General features: G+C 38.7%; 1 protein-coding gene across 5 annotated transcripts in view; it reads left to right on the top strand.

Moving 5' to 3' along the window:
* The first annotated feature begins 2,827 nt into the window (after positions 1 to 2,827).
* The window catches only part of PLCXD2 (phosphatidylinositol specific phospholipase C X domain containing 2), an 88,422-nt gene continuing 67,631 nt past the window's right edge, over positions 2,828 to 23,618 (top strand). For all 5 annotated transcript variants that reach the window (XM_072614041.1, XM_072614039.1, XM_072614038.1 and 2 more), the window contains exons 1-2: positions 2,828 to 3,144; positions 4,272 to 4,933. In XM_072614041.1, coding sequence (XP_072470142.1) covers positions 4,774 to 4,933 — 160 coding nt within the window. In that variant the 5' untranslated portion in view covers positions 2,828 to 3,144; positions 4,272 to 4,773. The remainder of the gene's footprint in view (positions 3,145 to 4,271; positions 4,934 to 23,618) is intronic.

Genomic DNA, 23,618 nt, shown 5'->3' with positions numbered 1-23,618 from the left:
ATGAAACAAGTATGTAGTATGCATTTACTTTATATGCCAGGTATGATGCCAAGGGTTGGGAATACAAAACAAGAGAAGAAGAAGAAAAAGAAGGAGGAGGAGGAGGAAGAGGAGGAGGAGAAGAAGAGGAAGAAGAGGAAAAAGGAGGAGGAGAAGGAGAAGAAAGAGAAGGAGAAGGAGAAGAAAAAGAAAAAGTTTCTATACCTCTTACCCTCTGGGATAGACAAAAGTGAGCTAAAAAGTTGAGGACAGCGAAACAGTGCCCACATAGGAACGCATTGTCAAAGTTAGTAAAGTTGGAAGCAGAGCTATAAGGGATTGAAGCATAGGCCCCAATATGGAAGCCCATGGAAGGAGTTCACCAATGAGAGAAGCGGACCAGCTTGACAAAAGGATATATCAGGGTGCAATGGCCCCAGATTCTTAGAGAAGTTTCAGAGTGAAAGATAGCACGTGAGAAAGCATGAAAGCAAAGTGTAGCAAGTCAGGAGCAGTGCCCAGAGAAGAATGAAGGGGGATAAGACAAATGAATAGACCATGACAGACTTTAGTTAAGTGCAAAGGGTCTGGATCTTTTGCAATAATCTGGTATTCACAGAATGCTTTAAATTTTATCCTGGATGTGTAAAATCCAGAGATAAACCTCAAATTCTGCTTTCACAAATAATTTCTAACTTCCCTACCAATATTTGATCAAAACTGCTGACAAGTTCAAAACAACTCTCAGTCAAATACAGCCCCTTTCTGTATCTACAGTTGCAGGAAAGAGAACAATGGGTGTTAAGAATTAAATAATTCTTAGACTACCTATAAACAAATTGTAACAGTTGGTAGTCTTTGTGGGTAATCTTTGTCCAACGACGAATGAGTTGTCACACCACTGGTCAAAGTCACATTCAAATGGAGATACTCCTTGTTAGACGCCAGATAGGGACTGTGCAGTGTGGCTCCCAGTTGGCAGCCAGAAAACCTGGTTTTCAAGTTATTCCTATCACTTGTAACAATAATAGCTGATATTTACAAAGGACTTTTCAAAGTTTTGCATAAGGTTATCCACTTTGATACAATTACTATCTGAGAGAGTTACTTTTTATTATTTTCACTTACAAATAAGGAAACTATTCCTCAAAGAGGTTAAGTGGGTCATGTAGCTAGTGTCTGCGATGGAATATGAGCACTGATCATCCCTAACTCCAAATATAATACTGTTTACTACACTGAGCTGCCTGACCTACTGAGGTATCTCAGTGTGACCAAGCTGCTATGTCCCTCTGTTTCTCATTTTCTTCCCCTTTTACACGAAGGGATTGGACTAGATGATTTCCCAGATCCCATGAAATTCTAATGTTTTATGCTATTTTTTTTTAAAGAGAAAAGAAAATAAGGCTCTTCTCCCTGGCTTGCCAGGATCTACCACAATGAGAAAGATAGCTGTCCCCTGAATGAATGAGAAGAGAATTTAAATTCAATCTGCTATCTGATAGTCTTTGTTGAGGTAATGAGTGGAAACATTGGCTTCCCCCCTTTTTCCCCCCTTAGATAAATCTAAGATTGGGAATGAGAAGAAAGGAAAGTATTGACTCTACAGAGGCCTTCTAACTGCCTCAGTCTGAGGTCTTCAGCTTGAATTTATAAACAACAATGTGTTTGAGCCTATAGAATCTGTTCTTTTCTTCAAAGACATTCCCAGAAAGAGGAGAAAACAAGATGGAATAAATAAGAGGCAGAGAAATGAATAATAGCAGAATTTAAGCTATAACACAGGGTGGTTTTGCCCTTTAAGAAACTTTCATTCACTGTAAGATTTGAAGATTTGTTGAAGAAAATATGTATAAGTTTGAGTCCATGGGAAAACAAGAGAGGACACATTTCAAGAGCCAATCCTGTAAGATTTTTTCCTGTTTGAGTGATTTTTTCCTGGGGGCAAGAATGTATGTGTTGGAGCCAACTAATACAGGCTCATGATAGTTGATGGTTAAATTTTCAGGATGAATATTTACACATCAGAAATCAGCAAATGTTACAAATCAGGGCTTGATTTATTGTCCTGTTGGTTATCACTCTAGACTTAAGAAAGTGATAGAAAAAACAATAACAATGCAGATTAAAAGTGTGACAAAGAGCCAGATAGTCAACATTTACTGATGGGAGGAAAAATAATATTTATCCAACTCATATATCAAGGTGTGTATACCTAAGAACAACAATCCAAGGATAGCTTCCGAAAGAGGGCTTCCTTTTTATTGAAATAGGAAACTTTTGTTTTCACAAGGATGGATGTTATTTAGAATTCAGTTACCTTACCTGACCTGTGTACATTGCCTGCCTTCATTCTTTTTGCCAACAGGGCCATAACCCTGGGGATGTAGAACCAGGCTAAATAATACTCCATGCATGCCTTAGGATCACAGATTGAGAGTTATAAGGAGCCTTTAAAATCATCTGGTATAACTATTTTATAATGCAGGAAGCAGAGGAGAAAAAAAGGAAAATAATTTACCCAGGGCCACAGTGGTAGTAAGTAGAAAAACCAGGATTCGAATACAACAGATCATTTGACTCCTGGGCCAGTGTTCTTCTCACGTTCACTTTTTTTTTGAATGAGTAAAATAGGTAAAATGAACTGTTTAAAACAAATGATTAAGGTCAGATTTGAAGGATAAAAGGAGTGTTGTCACAAAATAGAGCAAAAAGTAAAGGGCAGATGGGAGGACTTAGGGAAGTGGGAATGAGGAGCACTGTTGCCTGGCAGCCCTCATTGCCTTGGTGATGGGGTGGGTTATGTGCTAATTATGTGTATATAAGCACCTCAGTTGTTTTGTTTAGAAGTGTCAACTGGTGGTGTCACCTTCTCCACCCACCTGGGGCTCTCTGAGTTACTAACAAGCTACAGCTTACTGATCCTAAAAACATTGGTGCAGAGGTAATGAATGGCACTGTCAAGATTGAAGATCTCTACTTTTTTGAGACTGATAAGGAAATGAATTCAAAAGTCACATTTCTATAGAAGTGCCATGCTTATTCTTGATGAGAAGAGATACTTCTGCTGAATAGAGAACAGTGAATAAGGAAACCTGGGTTTTGTGGCTAAGGAGCTCTAGTGTTCTGTGTTACATTCCAAGCTGAGCTGTCATCCATGTCAAGGTCAGTACCAGGGGCCACTCATCTGTGTGACTTTGAGCAAGTCATTTGACCTCTCTGGGCCTCAGTTTCCACATCTGTAAAATGAAGGGATTGGACTAGTGTATCTCCAAATTCCATACTAGCTCTAAATTCTATTATTATACTGTATTACTCTTGGACTTCCATTTCCTCTCAAAATGGACCCGTAATAATACCTGATTCTATATACCCCACAGAGGTGCTGCGAGGTTCTTCACTCTAGAGCTGCATGAGACCTTAGAAGTCAGGTAGTCCTATCTCCTCATTTCACAGATGAAAAAACTAACATACAGCCCAAGGTCGCACAGAAAATGTTACTATCAATGGCAGACCAGGGGCGTTCGAACTCATTTAACAAATCCAGGTTCAGTACTCCAAATTCAGTGTTCTTTGCACTGCGCCACACAAATGAGATAATGTGCTTGGAATCACTCTGAATTCTGTAAACCTTGGTACCTAGGTGAAGGATTATTATGTCTCTCGTCTATAAAATAGAGAGGAAAGCACTGAACTGCTGCTCGGTGCTGTGACTGTGAATCTTAATTCGGTAATGTTTGTCAACAACAGGTTGCAGAATTCCGAGCCATCCTGATTGTCGTTATTAGTATCCGGGGATACGTGACTCTCTTGCCCTCTTCCCCAGTTTGCCTAAAACACAAGATTCATTTGTAGCACTAGACTATGAGAGCAGTGGGGTGCGGTAGGGGGTGGGGGTGGGTGTAAAATACCCTGATTCTGGAGCTTCACAGACATATTCCCGGGCATGTTGAATATTTAACTGTCGACAGTACGTAAGTCCAAGAGAAAAAAGATTTGGGTATGATAGAGCAAGTAAACAGCCTCTTAGTCTGGGGCAACTGCAACCCAACTGGTTTGTGGAAAGGGGAAAGAAAGGGGGAGAGAGGGAGGAGCCAAGCAATTGAAGTGACAGACAGCCCAAGAGGAAGCCAGCCAATCGCAGCTCCCTTTGGCTTGGACCAATAGCTGCCTGACTTGCCATGCAAACCTGCCCAGCAGAGAAGCCGGCAGAAAATAGGGGCTGGGCGTAGTAGGGGAGGGGCTGCTGGGGAATTGGGTTGCTCTCTATGACACTCCTGGATGCCTTTCAGGAAGCTGCAGCACCGGAATTCTTCGCTGAGTAGCTGTGGGAATGATTTGCGTCCAGGGAGAACAGATGTAGCAACAGTCTAGTGGCACATTCACGAGCATACTTCGGGCTGCATAGGGTGCCCGCACACCCGGGTATACAGATTATGCGTATGCTGCCTGGGCACCTGCCCTGTGCGTGCCTCTGGGTGAAGGTGCTGCTTGGGCATTCCTTTGCTCAGGCCTACCTTCCCCTGCTTGTGAGGGCATGTAAGAAGTTTAACCAAGCTGGAGCTGAGAAGATTAAGCGCCTGGAGCGTCTGGGCTAGAATAGAAAGGGCAAGGGATTTCGGGGACAGAGTGCTGGGAGTCACAGATTCCCACTCCACTAGTTCAAACCAGAAGGGCATTTTTGGAGGCTGGGATGACGAAGAAGAGTGACCCTGAAATAACTACAAAGCTTGGGGCGATGCTCACTGAGTGAGTGACTGAGGGGTGAGAACAGATGGTTTGTTGAAGACAGGAATGCTAGCATTTAGGAAAGCAAGGAAGAAACTCAGAATGGGGACTATATGCTCCCCCAACTCAGGAGGGACAAAGACCGTGGAAGTCTGCAATGCCGACTGGATGGGCTCGCTCTCCCCTCGCCTCAGCACATTCCCCCTTTCCAATCTGGCTATCCCAGGTATTCTTCTGATTTCCTACTTATTCTTAGGATGTATCTGTGCCTTCACAATGTTTGGGGGTTTGACTATGTTTTCTATCATGTAAAGAAAAAAAAAACAATTGCCTGAACTTAACCTTATTTTTTAAGCCCAAACTTAACAATAGAATAGTTCTTCTGGAGAGAGATTTGTGATTACATTGCAGAGGGAACAGGTGAGGAGTGAAAAAAAACAACAAACTTGCTTGCTGTTGGTTTGACACCATAATTTTAAGACTTGGTTACCGTTGTTGTGAAGTTGAAAGTGATAGGTGGGAATGGGAGGGGGATTTGCTTACTTGTTTCTTTAAAAGAAAAAGAGTGGCTGCTGAGCATCTCACTGAAAACTCCCAAAGCGTGTTAAGTCTGGTACTGGGAAATGTTTCCTTTTTAATTGGTTGTCAGACCTTGTTTCTTTGACAAGCAAACCATAAATAGCTCCACATCAGAGAACAGATGCAGAGCTGGGAACTGATATAGAGCACATCTGTTTCACTTGTTGGAAAAAGACAGAAATAGAGAATGTAAGCACTCATCACAAACAGACACAAGTAGTCATCAGATGTGATGAGCTGGTGTTATTTCAGGCACAGTCTCTTACTTGGAACTCTGGGCAATCTTGAACTGGGACCTTGAGATTTTTGGTCTAGCCACTATCAACCACTCTGCTGAGGGACTTTGTACTTTGACTCATCAAGAGTGTAATAAAAGGGGTCTCCCCTTTTTTTAACCTCCAGATCAGTGAGGGTATTCATTCTAAAGTGGGGCTATTTAGAATAAAACAAATTTCTGAGAAATAAAGGTGAGCAAATTCCTATGATGCCCTTCCACTGAGCGTTGTTTCTAAGGCTGGGGACAAGATCCCCACTATTCTTTTCTTTGATTTGAAAAAAATCCAAACGACTACTGTAGGCTAGCCCTGCACACAGAGGCCATCATGCCAATGTCCAACTGCCCTTGGAGTAGCCTGACCTCAGTGATAACTAGTCAGAGAATCCTTAGTCAACTCTGAATTTAAATTATCTTCCTTTGCTGTCCAAGTATGAGAAGTAGAAGCTGCCTTCATCTTCTCACTTCCTTCCCTGGTCACGGGACTTACTTAATAGTGAGGCCACAACCTCTCCTGCTCTTGAATGGGAAAAGTAATGTTATATTGACTGGTTTGGCAAAAAACAAAAAATCCATCTATCTGTTTATTTACACACCCACAAGCATATATACATCTATATACACACACATAATATACAGTTATAGTTATATGTGCTTGGAATTTACAAGCTATTGACTCTAGCTACTTAGAAAATGCCTAGTTGTCATACTTTAGAACTGTTTTAAAATGTTGGAGTGGAGAGTGGGGAAAACCTTTGATCCTTACTAGAACACCTCCTAGCTGTGTGATCATGGGTTGTACCTATCTGAACCTCAGATTCCTCATCTATGAAATGACCTACCTAGTAATAGTACCTGTTTCACAGAGTTCCAGGATAGGGCCTTGGATGCAGGATCAGGAAGTCCTGAGTTCAAATCCTACCTCAAAGAAGCTGTGTGATCATGTGCAAATCTTTTTTTTGGCCTCAGTTTCCTCATCTGTAAAATGGGACTAATAATAGCATCAACCTCAGAAGACTGATGTGAGGATAAAATGAAATAATATGTGTAAAGCACTTGATTAACCTTGAAGTGTTATATATAAATGTTAGCCCTTATTGTTATAATGTATTGGCAGTGCTTTCTAGACCTTAAAGTGCTTTATGTGAAACGTGAATGTTGGTTATTCTTACAATTGCTATTATATTTAATTACAATTTACAGAGTCAACACAAGATTATCTCTGTCACATCCAGTATTAGTCATTACTCCAGAGAGCATTATTATAGTAGAGTTACTACATGGTTTGGTATGGCTAGCATATGATTGTTATTTAGAAAGGAATCTTAGGCAGGGCCTGCATAGCTCTACAATTCAGGATATGTAAATACGTTGTTGTTTCTTCCCATCTTATTATATTTTGGTCTGACCTGAGATTGGCACCATAACTGTTGGTATAGCCCTGCAGCTCAGTAGCCAAAGTAGTCTGGGGGAGCATTGGGGAGCAATCAAGCATTTGCTATGAATCTTTCAGGATAATTTCATTTCTGCCCTTTTCTAGAAGGGAGGGAGAGTGACTTGCTGCTACTGGTAATTCTGTCTAATGCCCTTGGCATCATGGGAATTCACCCATCTTGTTTTGTGGAGACAAGGAAATCTTGTTAAGAAGTATTCCCACTTCTAAGATCCTGTTCATCACAGAATCTGTATGGTCATAAATTAGATCACTGTCCTGCAAGATTACTTTCCTAACGATGAACCAATAAAAGGTATTCAAGCTGATCAATCATCCCAGAGAGGCAAAGAGGCTCCTAGGAGGGCTTGTTATTTCCTTTTTTTACTCCTCCAAAGTACCCTGAAAATATAATGCCCCCTAGAAAAGGACTAGGCAGTAATGGCCATGTTTTATTAATTCTTTCTGAAATTCCATCCTAGTAGCTAATTATTGAAACCCAGATGACCTATAGAGGGTACAGAGTAAAGGAATCTTAAAAGAGTTAACAATATCCCAGGGAGGTGTTGTGGTGGCAGTGAGAAAGATCTCTATATGGAATTTCCTCTCATAAATTATACTTTCTAAGTGAGCTAGATTTTTTGTGTGGGGGAAGAAAGAGAGGAAAGAAGGGAGGGGAAGTGAGGGAGGAGAAGAAAAGAAGAGGGATTAATAGAAAGGAGGAGAAGAGAGAAAAAGAAGAGAAATGGAGAAACAGATAGACAGACAGACAGAGACAGAGAGAGGTGTCATTTTTATCCTTGGGAAAATGTACCTTTAGTGTTGGGACAAAGTTGGTCTGTAATTTTAAACTCAGTGATTGAATCTCATGGTTTTTTTTCCATGCTAATCTGTCCTTCAGAATTGGACTGGCATCTGCAGGGAAGGATCAGACCTGTCAGGCTGAGGAAAGCAAGGAAAGAGGATTCAAGAGATTCGGACAGTAACAGGTTAAGATGGATTCTATCTAGGTTGAGTCTTGGATGCACCTGCTCTATCTGCCTAAGACCATGATAGGCATGAACATATGTTCATATATCCTTAACATAGCTTTGTCATATTATGTCACTTCTGCAACTGTTGAGAACACCTGTTAATGACTACTGTCACTATAAGGCATAGAAATGCTTAAGGGAAAGCATCTCTCTGATATTACACAATAGCACAGAATGTGATGCCTTAAACCTATAAGAATCAGAGGTAACAAAGATTAGATTTTTTAAAAAATTAAACACGAAATGCTTTTAAAACTTCTAGGCATTATTTTAAATAACAGTAGAGAAAAGTGTGACATCTTTTGTTGTCCATGGGTTTGTGAAAGGACTTTTTTCATGTAATATACACTTCTTTATATCTACCCCTTTCATAGTGAATTCCTTGGTTTTTTAACAGTGAGTGTGTTCCTTAGTGTTTTCCCCTCTACAAAAACTGGGCTGTCGTGGGCAGGTCACTGGACTAAGTCAAACCTCTTAGTTTTTAATACCAGCTCTGACTCCAGTTAACTACCATGAGCATCAATTCACTTCACCCTGAGTCTCAGTTTCCTCATTTTGAGTCAATAATTTAATGCAAAACAATTTAAATTCCTATGATGTGTTCATTTTTCAGTCATGTCTGACCCTTCTTCATGACCCCATTTGGGGTTTTCTTGGCAGTGATATTGGAAGAGTTTGCCATTTCCTGCTCCAATGGTGTGCAAGGAACTGATACCAAAACCAGCCCCTGCCCTCAAGAAACTTGTACTTTAACATTCTACTGGTGAGACAAAACATATACATAAGTCAATGCAAGGTAATTTAAGGAGAGGAAAGATACCAGTAGCTAGTTGGAGCTGGAAAGACTTCTCATAGGAGGTGGTATCTTAGCTGAGTCTCTAAGGAAACTAAGAATTCTAAGAGAAAGTAGTGAAGAGGGAATTCATGTCAGGAATGGGGAGTGAGCCTGTGCAAAGTGAGAGAGAAGAACTCTCTCTGAGCTCAGAACAGCAAGAAAGGCCAATTTGGCCGGACCACAGAGTGCACAGACAGAATGGCATAAGCAGTACCTGAAGTCATGATGAACTGAATTTGAATCCCTCCTAAGATAGTAGAGCAAGTCATTTACATTCTCTGATCCTCAGTTTCCTCATCTGCAGATTTTAATGATGGTAGTACCTACTTCCCAGGGTTTGTGGGAAGGGTCAAATGTAAAAATTTGGGGGCAACTAGGTGGTGCGGTGGATAGAACACACCAGCTCTAGATTCAGATGTACCCGAATTCAAATTTGGCCTCAAACACTTACTAGCTGTGTGACCCTGGGCAAGTCACTTAACTACAATTACCTCCCCAAAAATGTATACAGTGTTTTGAAAACCCAATGCATAAATCATCCAGTGATGAAGATGATGATGGTGGTGATGAAAGGGAGCAATGTGAAATTAGTTTAAAAGGATGAGTTGGAGGTAGATTATGATGGGCTCTTAGTACCAAGCTGGGTAGTATGTATTTTATTCTAGAGACTACAGGGGGCCACTGAAAATTTTTGAACAGAGGAGCAACATTTTTGGAAAGTTATTTTGTCAGCTGTTTGGACTATGGATTGGAAAAGAGAGAGAATGAAAACAGAAGGACTAACTAGGAGACTAATACAGTATCCCAGGCAAAAGGTGTCAAGGATCTAAACTGAATGAGAATTATGTTCCAAGAGAAATTTTTTGACCTCTGAAGGACATGACTGATTGAGATTAGCCCTAACCCTCAGGGAACATGCCCTTTGATCCTGGACCAGACCCCACTCAATTAGGAGACCTCAAGTTCTTAACTCCTCCATTAGAGTTTTGGGTGGCCATCTCCTGATGAAGAAAACTAACCAGAGTGGTCTGGGTAGAGATGGATTCCCATGTCCAGATTTCTGGAGGCAGCTGAGTCTCATGATCAAGCCATGTTCTCCACAGAAGGAGCTGAAGACTCCTAGTCAAGCTCCTCATTAAATGTCTACCAGTCAGGGTTGATTTTTGGTCATCAAGGGAATTCCCTTTCAAGAATCATTTAAAGCTTTGAGGCTCTCCATGTCTTTTGTCTTTAGCTGCTGAAACCATTGACCATCCATTTATTGATTATTAGCTAGCCTAATTAATAAAATTGTTATTAATTACCCGGAAACTCTGTTTCATGGTTTTTCATTCATCACAGTGTGGAGCAAAAAAAAAAAAAAACCAGAAGAAATAAAAGAGATGTTGTAGAAGTGAGATAACAGTGGTGATGTGATGGTAAAAACAGCATAGCACAGCATATTGATCTAGAATCAGAAAGCCAGGTTCAAATCCTAGTTCTGCTATTTTTTGCCTACATGACCTTAGACAATTCACTGACCTCTCTGGGCCTAATATTTCTCATCTGTAAAATGAAGCGATTTGACTTTATGGCCTCTGAAGTCTGTTCCTACTCCAGATCTAAGATGCTATGATTGGATAAACAATGTGAAGGGGAACAAAGAGTCAAGGATGACTCCCAGCTTGTAAACTTAGATTCATTCTAAAATGAACTAGATAAACTCTAGGATCCCTACCAGAATTAACAATCTTTATATACATCTACATTTAAAAGTTTTTTATCCCAACATTACAGTGTAGTAGGGGGAAGGTTAGAAGGATGAATCAGATCAGTGATGTCCTGGTAAATATTTAACAACCGTCTTTTGGCTTGGGGGGTGGGGTGGGGAGATGTATACATAATACAAATAAGACAATAAGACAATAATACAAATTAAAATTTAATCTATATTATTAACATTTTCTCTAATACTTTATTAAATCTAGACAACCAATAAAACAATAAAGCAAGCCATGATTTATAGTTCTTTGGTTTGATTTGGGTTTGGGGGTTTTTTTTTGCTGATTTCTAATATGAAAACGTCCACACTAAAAATTTGACAGTGGACTCTCATGAGCCAATATGAGCTGGCTCTAGCATATTTGAATAGGACCATTCTCTGTCTATAAGAAATTTCTCAATTTCTCTTGCAAATAAAAGTTTTGTAAGAGCTTCAAGGCATGATGAAATGGGGGAAAAAGTGCTGCATTTATAATCGCATTTATACTCTGAAGCCTTGATACTTTGTGTCACTTGAGTGACCATGTAAAAGTCATTTAATATCTCTATACCAGTTTCCTGACCATGAAATGAAAGGTATGGACCAAATGCTGTATAATAATTATAATAATAGCTAGCATTTACATAGGACTTTAAGGTTTTCAAAGACCTCTGTGACTATTACCTCACTTGATTCTTAATAATTCTGGGAGATAAGTGCTATTATTATTCCCATTTTACACATGAGGAAACCAAGGCAGGCAGGAATTAGGTGACTTGCCCAGGATAATAAGTGTCTGAGGCAGCATTTGAATTCAGGTGTTCTTGCCTCCAAGTCTTATGTTCTGTCTATTGTACCACCTAGCAGTCAAATCTAAACCTCTGTTTTGCTGATTACCACCAGAGACCAGACAGAGAAGTCATATTCCTATGTAAGCTGTGGTCTTTAAGGTCACTTATACGATTCACTTATTCTGTCTACAATCAATTTGCCGATAGTCATCACTGACTACTATGAAGAGAACTATGTTGTTGTTGTTCAGTTGTGTTTGACTCTCTGTGACCCCATTTAGGGTTTTCCTGACAAAGATACTGGAGTACTTTACCTTTTCCAGCTCATTTTACAGATGAGGAAAATGAGGCAAATAAGATTATGTGACTTACTCCAGGTCACACAGCTAGTAAGTATCTGAGACCAGATTTGAACTGAGGAAGATGAGTAGTCCTGACTCCAGGCCCAGCACTCTATCTACTTTGCCACCTAGTTGCCCAAAGTGAGGTATGCTCAGCAAATACACTGTTCCTTTCATGTCTCTTCCTTCACTGCATACAACTACAAGTTTTAGTCAAACCAAAGATCGTTTGTGTTCCTTCCTTATTTATTCAATACAGTATCTCCATCACTATGCTCAATTTATCACACTAGCCATTATACAGATGAGGACACTGAATCACCACATATCACATCAAAATAAACTGGTGCTCATTAGACATGTATAAGAGACAGAAATAGACCTCTTAGGAGAAATCAGGACTGCTAGTACCACTTTCTTTTTAACACTAAACCCTTTTCAGATTTGGCTCCTTCCTTTACTCCTCAAATTTGAGCTTCTCATCTTCCCTGTCAGGCATCTGTCTTATCCAGCTCTCATTTCATATTGCCCTTGTCTCATCCATTGGCCTTGCCAATAATCTAACCCATCCCATTACAGACTTAACTTTTCCTATAATTTCTTTCCTTCCAGGCCTTCCCATGAAGCCTTTTCTTTCCCACAGCATTTTCTTTTATCCTTTGGCAGATTAGTTCATTCTCTTCTTTCCTATCTTTGCCTTTTCTTATAAAACACTTGATGTTTGTCCTTCATTTTTGAGGAGGTCCATGACATCAGGAAGGTGATTATATTATATTATATGTATTTATTTTACTAATATTGTAAAACACAAATGCTTTATTTAGAACTAGATTATTGAATAATACTAAAAATTGGTACAATATCATGTCTGTTGTTGACTTGGTCATACTCATACAATGGATTCCAGAAATGGACTTTGACATAAAAATATCTGGGGAGAGCCTTAAAATCAGCAGGGCTTTCAAAACTGTCAACATGGTTTTCCTAAAACATGTCTGACCATGTCAGCCCCATATTTAATAAATTTCAGTGGTTCCATATCATGTCCTGGGTCAAATAAAAAATTCTCTGTCACTCAAAACCCTTCATAATCTGTCCCTCCCATATCTTTCCCAATCTTCATACATCTTACCACTCCTCACATCCCCGCATACACAATGACCCTGGCCTCCTTTCTGCTCAACAAACAGGACACTCCCATCTCTAGGCTCCAGACATTTTCTTTTTCCCACTTAACAGTATTTTATTTTTTCCAATTACATGTAAAGATAATTTTCCCAAGATTTTGAGTTCCATTTTTTACTCCTTCCCTCTCTCCTTTCCCCCTTCTGCAAGCAATCTGATCTAGGTTATACATGTATAATCTTGTTAAACATATTTCCAGATTAGTCATGTTTAAAAGAAGAATCAGAACAAAAAGAAAAGTATGTAAGAAACAAAACCGAAAACCAAAAAAAAATGAAAATAATATACTTCAATCTGCCTTCAGATTGCATAGTTCTTTGTCTGTATGTGGATAGTATCATGAGTCTTTTGGAATTATCTTAGATCATTATATTGTTAAGAAAAGCTAAGTCTATCATAGTTGATCATTGCGCAATGTTGCTGTTAACGTGTACAATGTTCCCCTCGTTCTGCTCACTTTATTTTGCATCAATTCATGTAAGTCTTTCCAGGTTTTTTCTGAAATTAGCCTGCTCATCATTTCTGATAGTGCAGTAGGATTCCACTATGATCATATACCATAATTTGTGGTGGCTGACCATTCCCTAGTTAATGGATATCTCTTCAATTTCCAATTCTTGGTCACTACATAAAGAGTTGCTACAAATATTTTTGTTCAATTAGGTCCTTCCCCTAACTTCCTTAATTTTTTTTTTCTTTGGGATATAGATCTAGTAGTGGCATGGCTGGACTGCAAAATTTTATAGCCCTTTGGGTTATATGCTCTCCAGAGTGGTTGGACCAATTCACAATTCCACCAAAAATGCAGTAGTGTTCCAATTTTCCCACATTTTCTCCAATATTTACCATTTTCCTTTTCTGTCTTATTAGCCTGTCTGATATGTGAGAGGTGGTACCTCATAGTTGTTTTAATTTACATTCCTCTAGTCAGTAATGATTTAGAGCATTTTTTTCATATGACTATAAATAACTTGAATTTGTTCATCTAAAAACTGCCCATTTATATCTTTGACCACTTATAAATTGGAGAATGACTTATATTCTTATAAATTTGACTCTGTTCTCTACATATTTGAGAAATGAGGCCTTTATCAGAAACACTGGCTATAAAAATTTGTTCCCGGTCTTCTGATTTCCTTCTAATCTTGGTTGCACTGGCTTTGTTTGTACAAAATCTTTTTGATTGAATATAACCAAAATTACTCATTTTGCATTTCCTAATGTTCTCTTTCTCTTTTTTTGGTCATAAATTCTTCCCTTCTCCATATATCTGACAGGTAAACTATTTCTTGCTCTCCTAGTTTGCTTATAGTATCAGTCTTTATATCTAAAGCATGTACCCATTTTGACCTTATCTTGCTATATGGTATGAGACATTGGTCTCTGCCTAGTTTCTGCCATACTGTTTTTCAGTTTTCCTAGCAGTTTTTGTAAAATAGTAAGTTCTTTTTCCAGAAACTAGAGTCTTTGGATTGTGTACCTAATCTATTCCACTGAGCCACCACTCTTTTTCTTAGCTAATACCAAATAGCTTTGATGATTGCTGCTTTAAAATATAGTTTTAGATCTATTACAGCTAGACATTTTTTTCTCATTAATTCCTTTGATATTCTTAACATTTGTTCTTCCAGATGAATTTTGTTACTATTTTTTCTAGCTCTATAAAATAATTTTTGGTAGTTTGATTGATATGGCACTGGATAAGTAAATTAATTTAGGTAGAATTGCCATTTTTATTATATTGACTCAACTCATCCATGAGCAGTTGATGTTTTTCCAATTATTTAGCTCTGATTTTATTTGTATGAAAAGTGTTTTATAGTTGCATTCATATAATTCCTGGGTTTGTCTTGGCTGTAGACTCCCACATATTTCATATTGTCTACAGCTATTTTAAAAGAAATTTATCTTTCTGTCTCTCACTGCTGAGTTTTATTGGTAATATATAGAAATGCTGATAATTTTATTTATATAGGTTTATTTTATATTCTGCAACTTTGCTAAAGTTAATTATTTCAAGTAGTTTTTTTTACTTGATTCTCTAGGATTCTCTTGCCATACCATCTACAGAGAGAGTGATAGTTTTGTTTCCTCATTGCCTTTTCTAATCCCATTGATTTCTTTTTCTTCTCTTATTTCTAATGCTAGCCTTTCTAGTACAATAACGAATAATAGTGGTGATAATGGTCATTCTTGTTTCACCCCTGATCTTACTGGGAATATTTCTAGCTTATCCCCACTACAGATAATGCTTGCTCATGCTTTTAGTAAACATTCCTCCTAGATGTCTCCCAGGCCTGGAATACCTTTCCTCCTCATCTCCACGTCATGATTTCCCTGGCTTCCTTCAAGTCTCAACCGAAATCCCACTTTGTATAGGAAATTTTTCTCAGTTCTGAATTCTAGTACCTTTCCTCCATTGACTATTTCCTACTTGAACTGTTTTTTTTAATGTGGTCTCCCCATTACATTGTTAGCTCCCCAAGGGCAGAGACCATTTCTCATCTTCCTTTGTATCGCTAGCATTCAGCACACTTTCTGGAGCACAGCAAGTGCCTGATAAATGCCTGTAGATTGATTTGTCCAAGGTTGCACAGATAGTAAGTGCCAGAGGAAGGATGGTTCTCTGAGTTTAAATAAAATTTTCTTTCTATAGTACCATGCCACTTCCTTCAAGGTCAGTAAGGTGGGTGGACAGTTTTTCAACACATTACCTGAATTATCAAAGGAAAAGGAATGAGTAGAATTAGAAGCTCAAATGGTTCCAGAGAGAAATAAGCAGAGAAACTTTCAGCTCTAATGCTGGAGAACAGAGATAAGAAATACATAATAATTTTCCCTCCTACCTCAGTGTGTGCTGTGAGGAGAGAATAGGGCAAGACAGAAGACTTGACATGAATCCAGAAAGATTAGGTAGATTTTGTCTGTCCCGCAGGCAAAGGGTATTTTTTAAAAATTATTTTATGTTTAATTCACAAGTAAAGCAAGTATTTTCATAATATCATGCAATAAAAAAGATGATTGCCCATAAAACTGCAAATCTACTATATACAGCTTACTATTCCTTTCAAATATACAACAAAATTATCATGTTAATTTGTTTTTTCCTTTTTTTTCCTCCCCAGCCTAGCTCAATGATCTTAGAAAAACATGAAAAGATGTGCAGAGTATTTTTAAAGTTTTTGGTTTTGGTTTTTGTTGTTGTTACATGTTACCTCCACATACACAGACAAATGTGTATGTGAACCTTCTGTTTAAATATACATACCCAGTAGTGTTAGGACTTAATTTGGGCTGAGAAGTACCGTTGCTCTATCAAGCTGTCAAGTATAAAACACTATGAGGGAAAAATATTATCAAGATTCTGACTAGGAGGGCAGAGAGACAGGGAAGAACAAGGGCAAGATAATGCTTGCTGATGCTTTTAGCAAACATTTTCCCTAGATTTTCCTCATCTAACTTATGTAAGGAATGAGTTTCAAAAATACAGAATTCTTAAATTGTAGTCCTAAATTCTTTGAAGTTGGCAATTAAACTTAATAAAAGCAATATCTTATAAAATTTTAAATGACATATCTATCTGACCAGCATTGGGCAATAAATTTTAAGCACAAAAGTAATTGTGAAAGGTCTCATGAATTTAGTAGCTGTGTCTGTACATAAAAATGAATTGGTCTATGTGAAGAATTTTTCCCTGCACAGTGAAGCCAAGGCCATCAGAATTGTGATTTCAGTTGAAAGCATCACTTGGTAAACATCATCACAGTCATCATTTTAAAAACTGTGGATTTGGTACAAGTTATAATGGAATGGAAAAAGATAAAGCAATAATTGCCAACTGTTGATGACTGTAAGAAAACTGCCTCAAATCACTAATAATAAAAGAAATGCTAATGAAAACAAAAGAAGTTTTACCTCAAACCCAGCAAACTGACGTAGATGATATAATATAGTAAGAGTCCATGTGGGCAGAGCTGAAGAAAGGTGAATTTGTCCAACTATTATGGAATTCTATGAGAATGTTATGTCCAGAAATGAATATATAAAAATAAAAAGCATCAGCACCTTATTTTACAAAACAACAACATTATATTGGAATAGAAACTAGGTTTTCAAATGATTCTATTTAGAGCTAATTTCATAATATATTTGCATATATTCACTTGCATATTGAATGGATTGTCACTGATAGGAATTGTAGTCTCACCTTTTTGAGGGAAGCATACCTTAAATTTCATGCTTTTCTCTGTAGTGGGTTGCTGAATGCATCCACCATGGACTGCAGAACTGCAGAATACCAGCATTGCACATGAATGAGGCACATAGTCATTGTGCCTTGTATCATAGGGTGCTTTTAGGTTTTTACAAAACATGTACAATATTATTATTATATTATCATTATGTATGATATTTTATTTGACCTTCACAATAGCCCCATGAGGTAGGTACTACTATTATTCTTATTTTACAGAGAAGGAAAAAGGTTCAGAGAGGGCTTGCCCAGAGTCATGGAGCTAGTAAGGGTCTGAGATTGAATTCAAATTTAGATCTTCCTTACTCCAAGTCCAAAGCTCTCTGTCATCCAATCTATCTGTGTCATCCTTCATCCAGACTGCAATAAAACTTCAGAAGAGGCCTATTTATTCTGGCCTAGATCATATACAAGAGTGCAACTATACTTTTCAGTCTGTCTCTTTAGACTGAGAGACCTTGATTAAATTCCTGCTTTTGATGCCTACTAGCTGTACGACCATAGGAAAGTCATTTTGCCTGCCTAGGTCTTACTGTTCTGTAAATTGTTGATAATATTTCCTATAGTGTTTATCTCTTAGGGTTCTTGTGGTGATTGAGGGAGATGATATATGTAATAATTTTCATTTATAGAACACTTTAAGATTTATAAAACTCTCTTTTTAACATATATGTAAAGTTAAATTTTAGTTCTTCAAGAATAGGGATTGTTTCATTGTTTATAATTGTAAGTCTGGTATCTAGCACAGTCCTTGGCATATAGTAGGTGCTTAATAAATGCTTGTTGATGTGTAATGGGTATCATATTGTTTGCCTTCTCAGTGGGTGGGAGAGGGGTGGGGGGTGGGAGAGAATTTGGGTAGGAGAAATTTTTGGAAAGGAATGTTAAATTAAATTTTAAAATAAATAAATGCTTGGTGATTGGTTTGCAACTCTGTGAAGTAAGCAATTCAAGTATTGTTGTTTCCATTTTGCAAATGAGGAAACTGAGTTTCTGAGAGGTTAATTTACAAAGTAGATACTTGCGTTGAGATCTGAACTTAATTCAACTCCTAGTCTATCTTCCTATCCACTGTATTACAGTTCCCCCCCCCAAAATGTATTTTATAAAAGTGTTTTGTAAACATTTTATGAAATGTGTTACATGTTGACACACTATTTCAAGAACAGCTTTTGTAGTTACTCCTATTTTTCTTTCCCTTGCTTGAATGACCATGTCTGTAATTTGCATTGTGTTGAAAGTTACATGTTAAGATAAGACTAGAGGGTCCTCCAGCTGCCTGAGTGAATGTAGCATTTGAGCAGCCATAAGTCAGGGGTTCCATGAGATGCTAGTGTGACAATTTTCACTCATTCCCTGCTGTACATTCTTCACCAAGGAGAACCATCCCTGCTGCCTCCTGGTGAGTTACTAGGGTTTTATGTGGCCCAGTGTCCACCGTTGAAGGTCTTAAACAGTGTACCCTCACAAAATCAGCTTGCTTCTCTCATCTCTGTGCCTCTGTCTGGAAATGCACCCCTCAGAATTCTTAGCTTCCTTTTTAAGGTTCCACTATGGTGTTACATCCTGTGGGGAGCCTTCCCTGATCTCCCTTGTTAATGTTGCTCTTTCCTTCATCAAATTAGCTTGCATCTGTTTCACTTTGTCCATGTTACATGTACCCCATTCCCACCCCAACCCTCACTAGACTATAATACAAACTGCTTGAAGGTGGAGAGTATTTTCCTTTCTAATTTTGGATCCCCAACCCCAAGCAGGTTATAACCTGGATGTAACAGATGCTTACTAAATGTTTGTTGAATTGAATCTAATTTATTTTTCACCATGGGTGCCATGGAAGATTGCCTTCAATCAGAGCGTTTTAGTCACATGGTCTGAGGATATCCCAACACCTGTTCAGAAGAAACAGACTTCGTTCTAAGATGGAAGATGATATAATGTTTTTATTGCCTAGTAATGGTCCCCATTTCTCTGGCATGTCTCTCCCTTCTGGGACAGTCTGTCATTTGAACAGTTGGCCTTCCCTGTGGGCATTTGGCCCAATCATGTCTAAATGATGAGGAAACAGGAGAGAAAGGAATGGAGGGAGTGTAATTTTTTTTTTACTAGATTTTATCAGTATAAAAAATTCCCAGAGAAAAATCTCCTCTCCCATCAATGCAGAATAGTATTTTCTCTGTCCCTTAGTCTCAGAGAGTTGGCTGAAGTACCACAAAGTGACTTGTCCAGTCACACGGCCAGAATGTGTCAGAGAGAGTACTTGAATCCAGGTTTTCCTGCTTCCACAACTAACATTCTATCCATTGTGTTATTTGTTGCTGTTCAGTTATATCCAATTCTGTGACCGCATTTGGGATTTTCTTGGCAATAATACTGAAGTGGTTTGCCATTTCTCCAGTTCATTTTACAGATCAGGAAACCGAGGCAAACAGGGTTAAGTGATTTTCTCAGAGTCACATGACTATTAAGTATCTGAGGCCAGATTTGAACTCAGGCCTTCCTGACTCCAATCCCAGAGCTCTATCCACTGTGCCACCTAGCTGCCCTTCCACAATGTTATAGCGTCTCTCTATTATTCGGCAAATATCTTTTCCTGCTTCCTCAAACCAGAATGAGAGCTAGAACTTGGTTCCCTTTAGAGAGCCCTGCTTACTTCTGAGAGTGGTGAAACATTAGGACTAAATGTCTTAGAAAATAGACCAAGACTAGGCAATGTTGTTGAACAGACAAAACAATGGGCAACCACTAACCTCATCTAGGTACCATCTACAGAGTCTGAATAGGCCTGGCCTAGTAGCCCAGGGAATGGGTCATCAGCTGGAGAAAAGTCATTGACCCCTAGAATAGGCCAGGCTTGCTTCAGGTTGCTCTGGAAGTTCAGCTTTGAGGATGAAATGAAAGGAGACATTCATAGAAAATCTAACATTTAACAAAAGGAGGTTTACTTAACCTTAGAAGGGAAAAGGTACCCAACAAGGATGTAGCATTGTAGTTTCTCTCTTATATTGTCCATGCTGGTCAGAAGTCTGAGGTAGGAATTACTCACTCTTCTTATGTAAGCTTTTGAACTTAGGCCACCAGGAAATTATATAAATGGCTTAAGCCTTGGTCCCTTGAGACAATTAAGTCTTAGTGACAGTTTTAATATCTCCCAAAGGAAAAAAAAAATAGCCTAGCCTAAGACCTGAGTTCAAATCCTACCTCAGATGCTAACTAGCTGTGTGACCCTAGGTAAGTCATTTATTTACCTTCCATTTGCCCCAATTTCTTCATCTGTAAAATAGGATAATATGAGCCAAGACTGTTGTGAGAAGAAAATAAGATTATCTTTGTGAAGCTTTTTCAAACCTTAAAGGGCTATATAAATGCTAACTATAGATATTGTTCTACCACAACCCTAAATGATACAGAAGAGATTAATGATGCAAAATGTAAGGGATACTCCTATTTGAGTGGCAGGAAAGGAATCCTTCTATATAATTCTGTATAATTGAGTGACAGGGGGATCATGGGGATCATATGGGAAAAACATTTGAAATTTTCAGAAACTACCTAGAAGATTAGTAGGACATTTGGGTAGTAAATCTGCCTTTCTTTGCCTTGGCCCATTGCTGAGGTAATGTTCTGTCTTTTGAGCTATTAAAACATCTTTCAGGTAAAAGTCTCAATTTGGCACTTGACCTGGCAAAGGCTCACACATAAGACTGAGAAAACTGAATTGTGCAAGCCACAAAGAAATATAGCCGGAAATAAGGGAAGAATCTTCTAAACACCTGAGAATTAGGGAACTGAGGGTGTCATGTGGAATGAAGCCAGGTAACAGAATACTCAGGTGGCCTGGCCAGGTGAGGCCCTCATGGTTACCTCTGCAAGGGAGCAAAGGCAACAGAGTGAACTGATCAAGATGGAGAATATAATAAGGACCTTAATAACAATAATAGTTCACATTTATGACAGTATCTTTTGCAGAAAGCTTTACATATGTTGTTTTATTTAATTCTCACAACAACCCTGTGAAGTAGATGCATAATAACAGTTATGCCCATCTTACAAATGAGGAAAACCAAGTCTGAAAGATGTTAAGTGACTTGCCCAAGGTCACACAAGTAAATGTCTGAGTCATGTTTCAACTCTGGTCTACCTGACTCCAAGTTCATCACTCTAGCTACTGACTGGGTAAGCATGTGCTATAAGGATCCTGGGTAATGCCAAGTCATCCAGGCTAACCTCTTGGAGTTCTCCTGATCATTAGACAAAGATCTGGGATGTTCTGTGAGGTCTTCTCCTTCCCCTTCTTGGGTTTCCAAAGGAAACCTGGGATTGAACATGACTTAATGGTCACCATAAAGCTAGATGTTCGGGCCTGTTTTTAGCCCAGCAAAGGAAGAGGGAAGGAAAAGTGTGGGAACAAGAATTAGTGACCACTGATTGCATCTGTATAGTCTAGAGGAAGAAACACTCACCCTGGAGTCAGTTTAATCCCTACCTCTGATATGACCTCTGTGACCTTGGGCTTTTGTGAACTTCATTTCCTGTTCTGTAAAATAAGGAGGTTTGACAAGATCTCACCTGGTATCTCTTTCCATTCTTCATCTATATTCCTATGGTACTGGGGAAAATGATTGTCATGATAGTAGCTGAGTCCCAGTGTCCATGTGCACTCCTCCAATGGCACTGATGGATGGAAAAATAAAAAGGGATAAAGGAAGGATCCTCCAAGCACATCCTTATCTCGGATATATTACTGCCACATAGGCATAGAAGCAGCTCCACCCTTTAGGTGAGTCCGGCTGGCCTTTCTATCACCACTGCCCTTTCTATCATCATATCATTAAAGGATAATAGACACCTTATACCTGTTATGGAGAATTGTTCTAGGCCTTGTTTTGCTGGCAATAAGAACCTACATGGTCAATTATGTAGTAGTAATCAGGGGTTCTTAATCTGGGGTCCATAAACTTGTATTTAAAATATGTTGATAACTGAATTTCAGTATATTTGACTCCCTTGTCATCTTATGGATTTTGTTTTATATGTTGAAAAACATTATTCTGAAGAGTGCATAGGCTTCATCAGGGACCCCCAGTACAAAAACAAGTTAAAAACCCCTGCTATCTAGGAAATAAAGGCAATGACATAGCTTTAAGGGCCTAACAATAAACTCAGAATCCTAAGACTCGTATTAGGGACTTATTTCTAGGCTCTCTCCACCTACCAGTCACCTGGGGAAACATATTAGGTCTATAGCAGTGTAAAGGATCTGAGGCCTTGCTTCTCACAAATTGTCTCTCTTTTAAAGACTTAGCACACTCCCTTTCATGCCCCCACCCTGCCAGCTCTTGGACTTGCTTCTTTCTTGTGGTTGCCTCCAACATCTGGCATAGATAGGAACTCACACCCCTAAGCAAATGGTGTTTGATGGGATGGCCTATCCTGCCAGAGCCACCATGGGTTATAATTCTATACTTTGTTTCATATGGAGCATGACTATAAGAGCCTGTTCTTGTTTGAGAGAGAGCATTTGATAGTTCTAAAATGTTTGCCTATGAATGAGATAATATTTGCAATGAGCTTAGTGCAGCAGTTGGCATATAATAAGTATTTAATAAATGTTTGTTATTTTCCACTTATTGAAACACTCTATCATGCTTTGCTGAGAACTAAACAAAGCTAATTGGTTCAAGACTCTTTTGCTGGTTTATACCAAAAGGCTGCTGTCTCTCTCATGCTGTGCCTCAAACAAAAGCAAGCGCTTGTAAGCATACCAGCCAGGGTACAGAACTATAACCCATGATGTCCATGGCTGGGTAGTCTAGAGTCAGGGGTGCAGTATAAGAAAAGAAATTGCATTAGATATACTCACTGCAGTTCAGTCATGTCCTACTCTTCAGGACCATATCACTGACAAACCCCATTTCTAATGCCTCAGGGAATATAACCCTGATCAATTAACTCAGGTCTCAGGATTTTTGAAGCTCACATCTCTAGTTCATTTAGTTTATAGAGTATTTTTCTCACATCACCTTGTGAAATGAGTAGCGATAATACTGTTATCACCATTTTACAGATGGGCAAACTAAGTCTTGAGGAGGTCAAGTAGGTTCACACAGTCAGTAAGTAGAAGAATTGGGTATTCTAGGTGCCAGGACACTACTCTTTATGCTATACATGCTGCTTTCTCATGACAGTGTTACTATTATTATTTTATCTGTCATTTATATTGAGTGTAATTCCTTTTTTCATCTATGAACTGTTTATTTCAAAGTTCCTAGCTTTGAAGGGTCATGTAGAGCCAAGGAGTAGATTTTCAACATATAACCAGAACTGGCTTATACTCATTTATGGAAGACAATCTTCAAGTCTGGCCTGAACCATTAACATAACCTTGTCAGTCTCAGAGGTCAGAAGTGCTAATGGTGGCATTCGTGAAATACCCTACGCAATTAC

The sequence above is a fragment of the Notamacropus eugenii genome, chromosome 5 (assembly GCF_028372415.1).
Source record: "Notamacropus eugenii isolate mMacEug1 chromosome 5, mMacEug1.pri_v2, whole genome shotgun sequence".
Taxonomy (NCBI): Eukaryota; Metazoa; Chordata; class Mammalia; order Diprotodontia; family Macropodidae; genus Notamacropus; species Notamacropus eugenii.
Note: the sequence above shows the minus strand (reverse complement) of the source record. Positions and strands in the feature narration are given on the sequence as shown.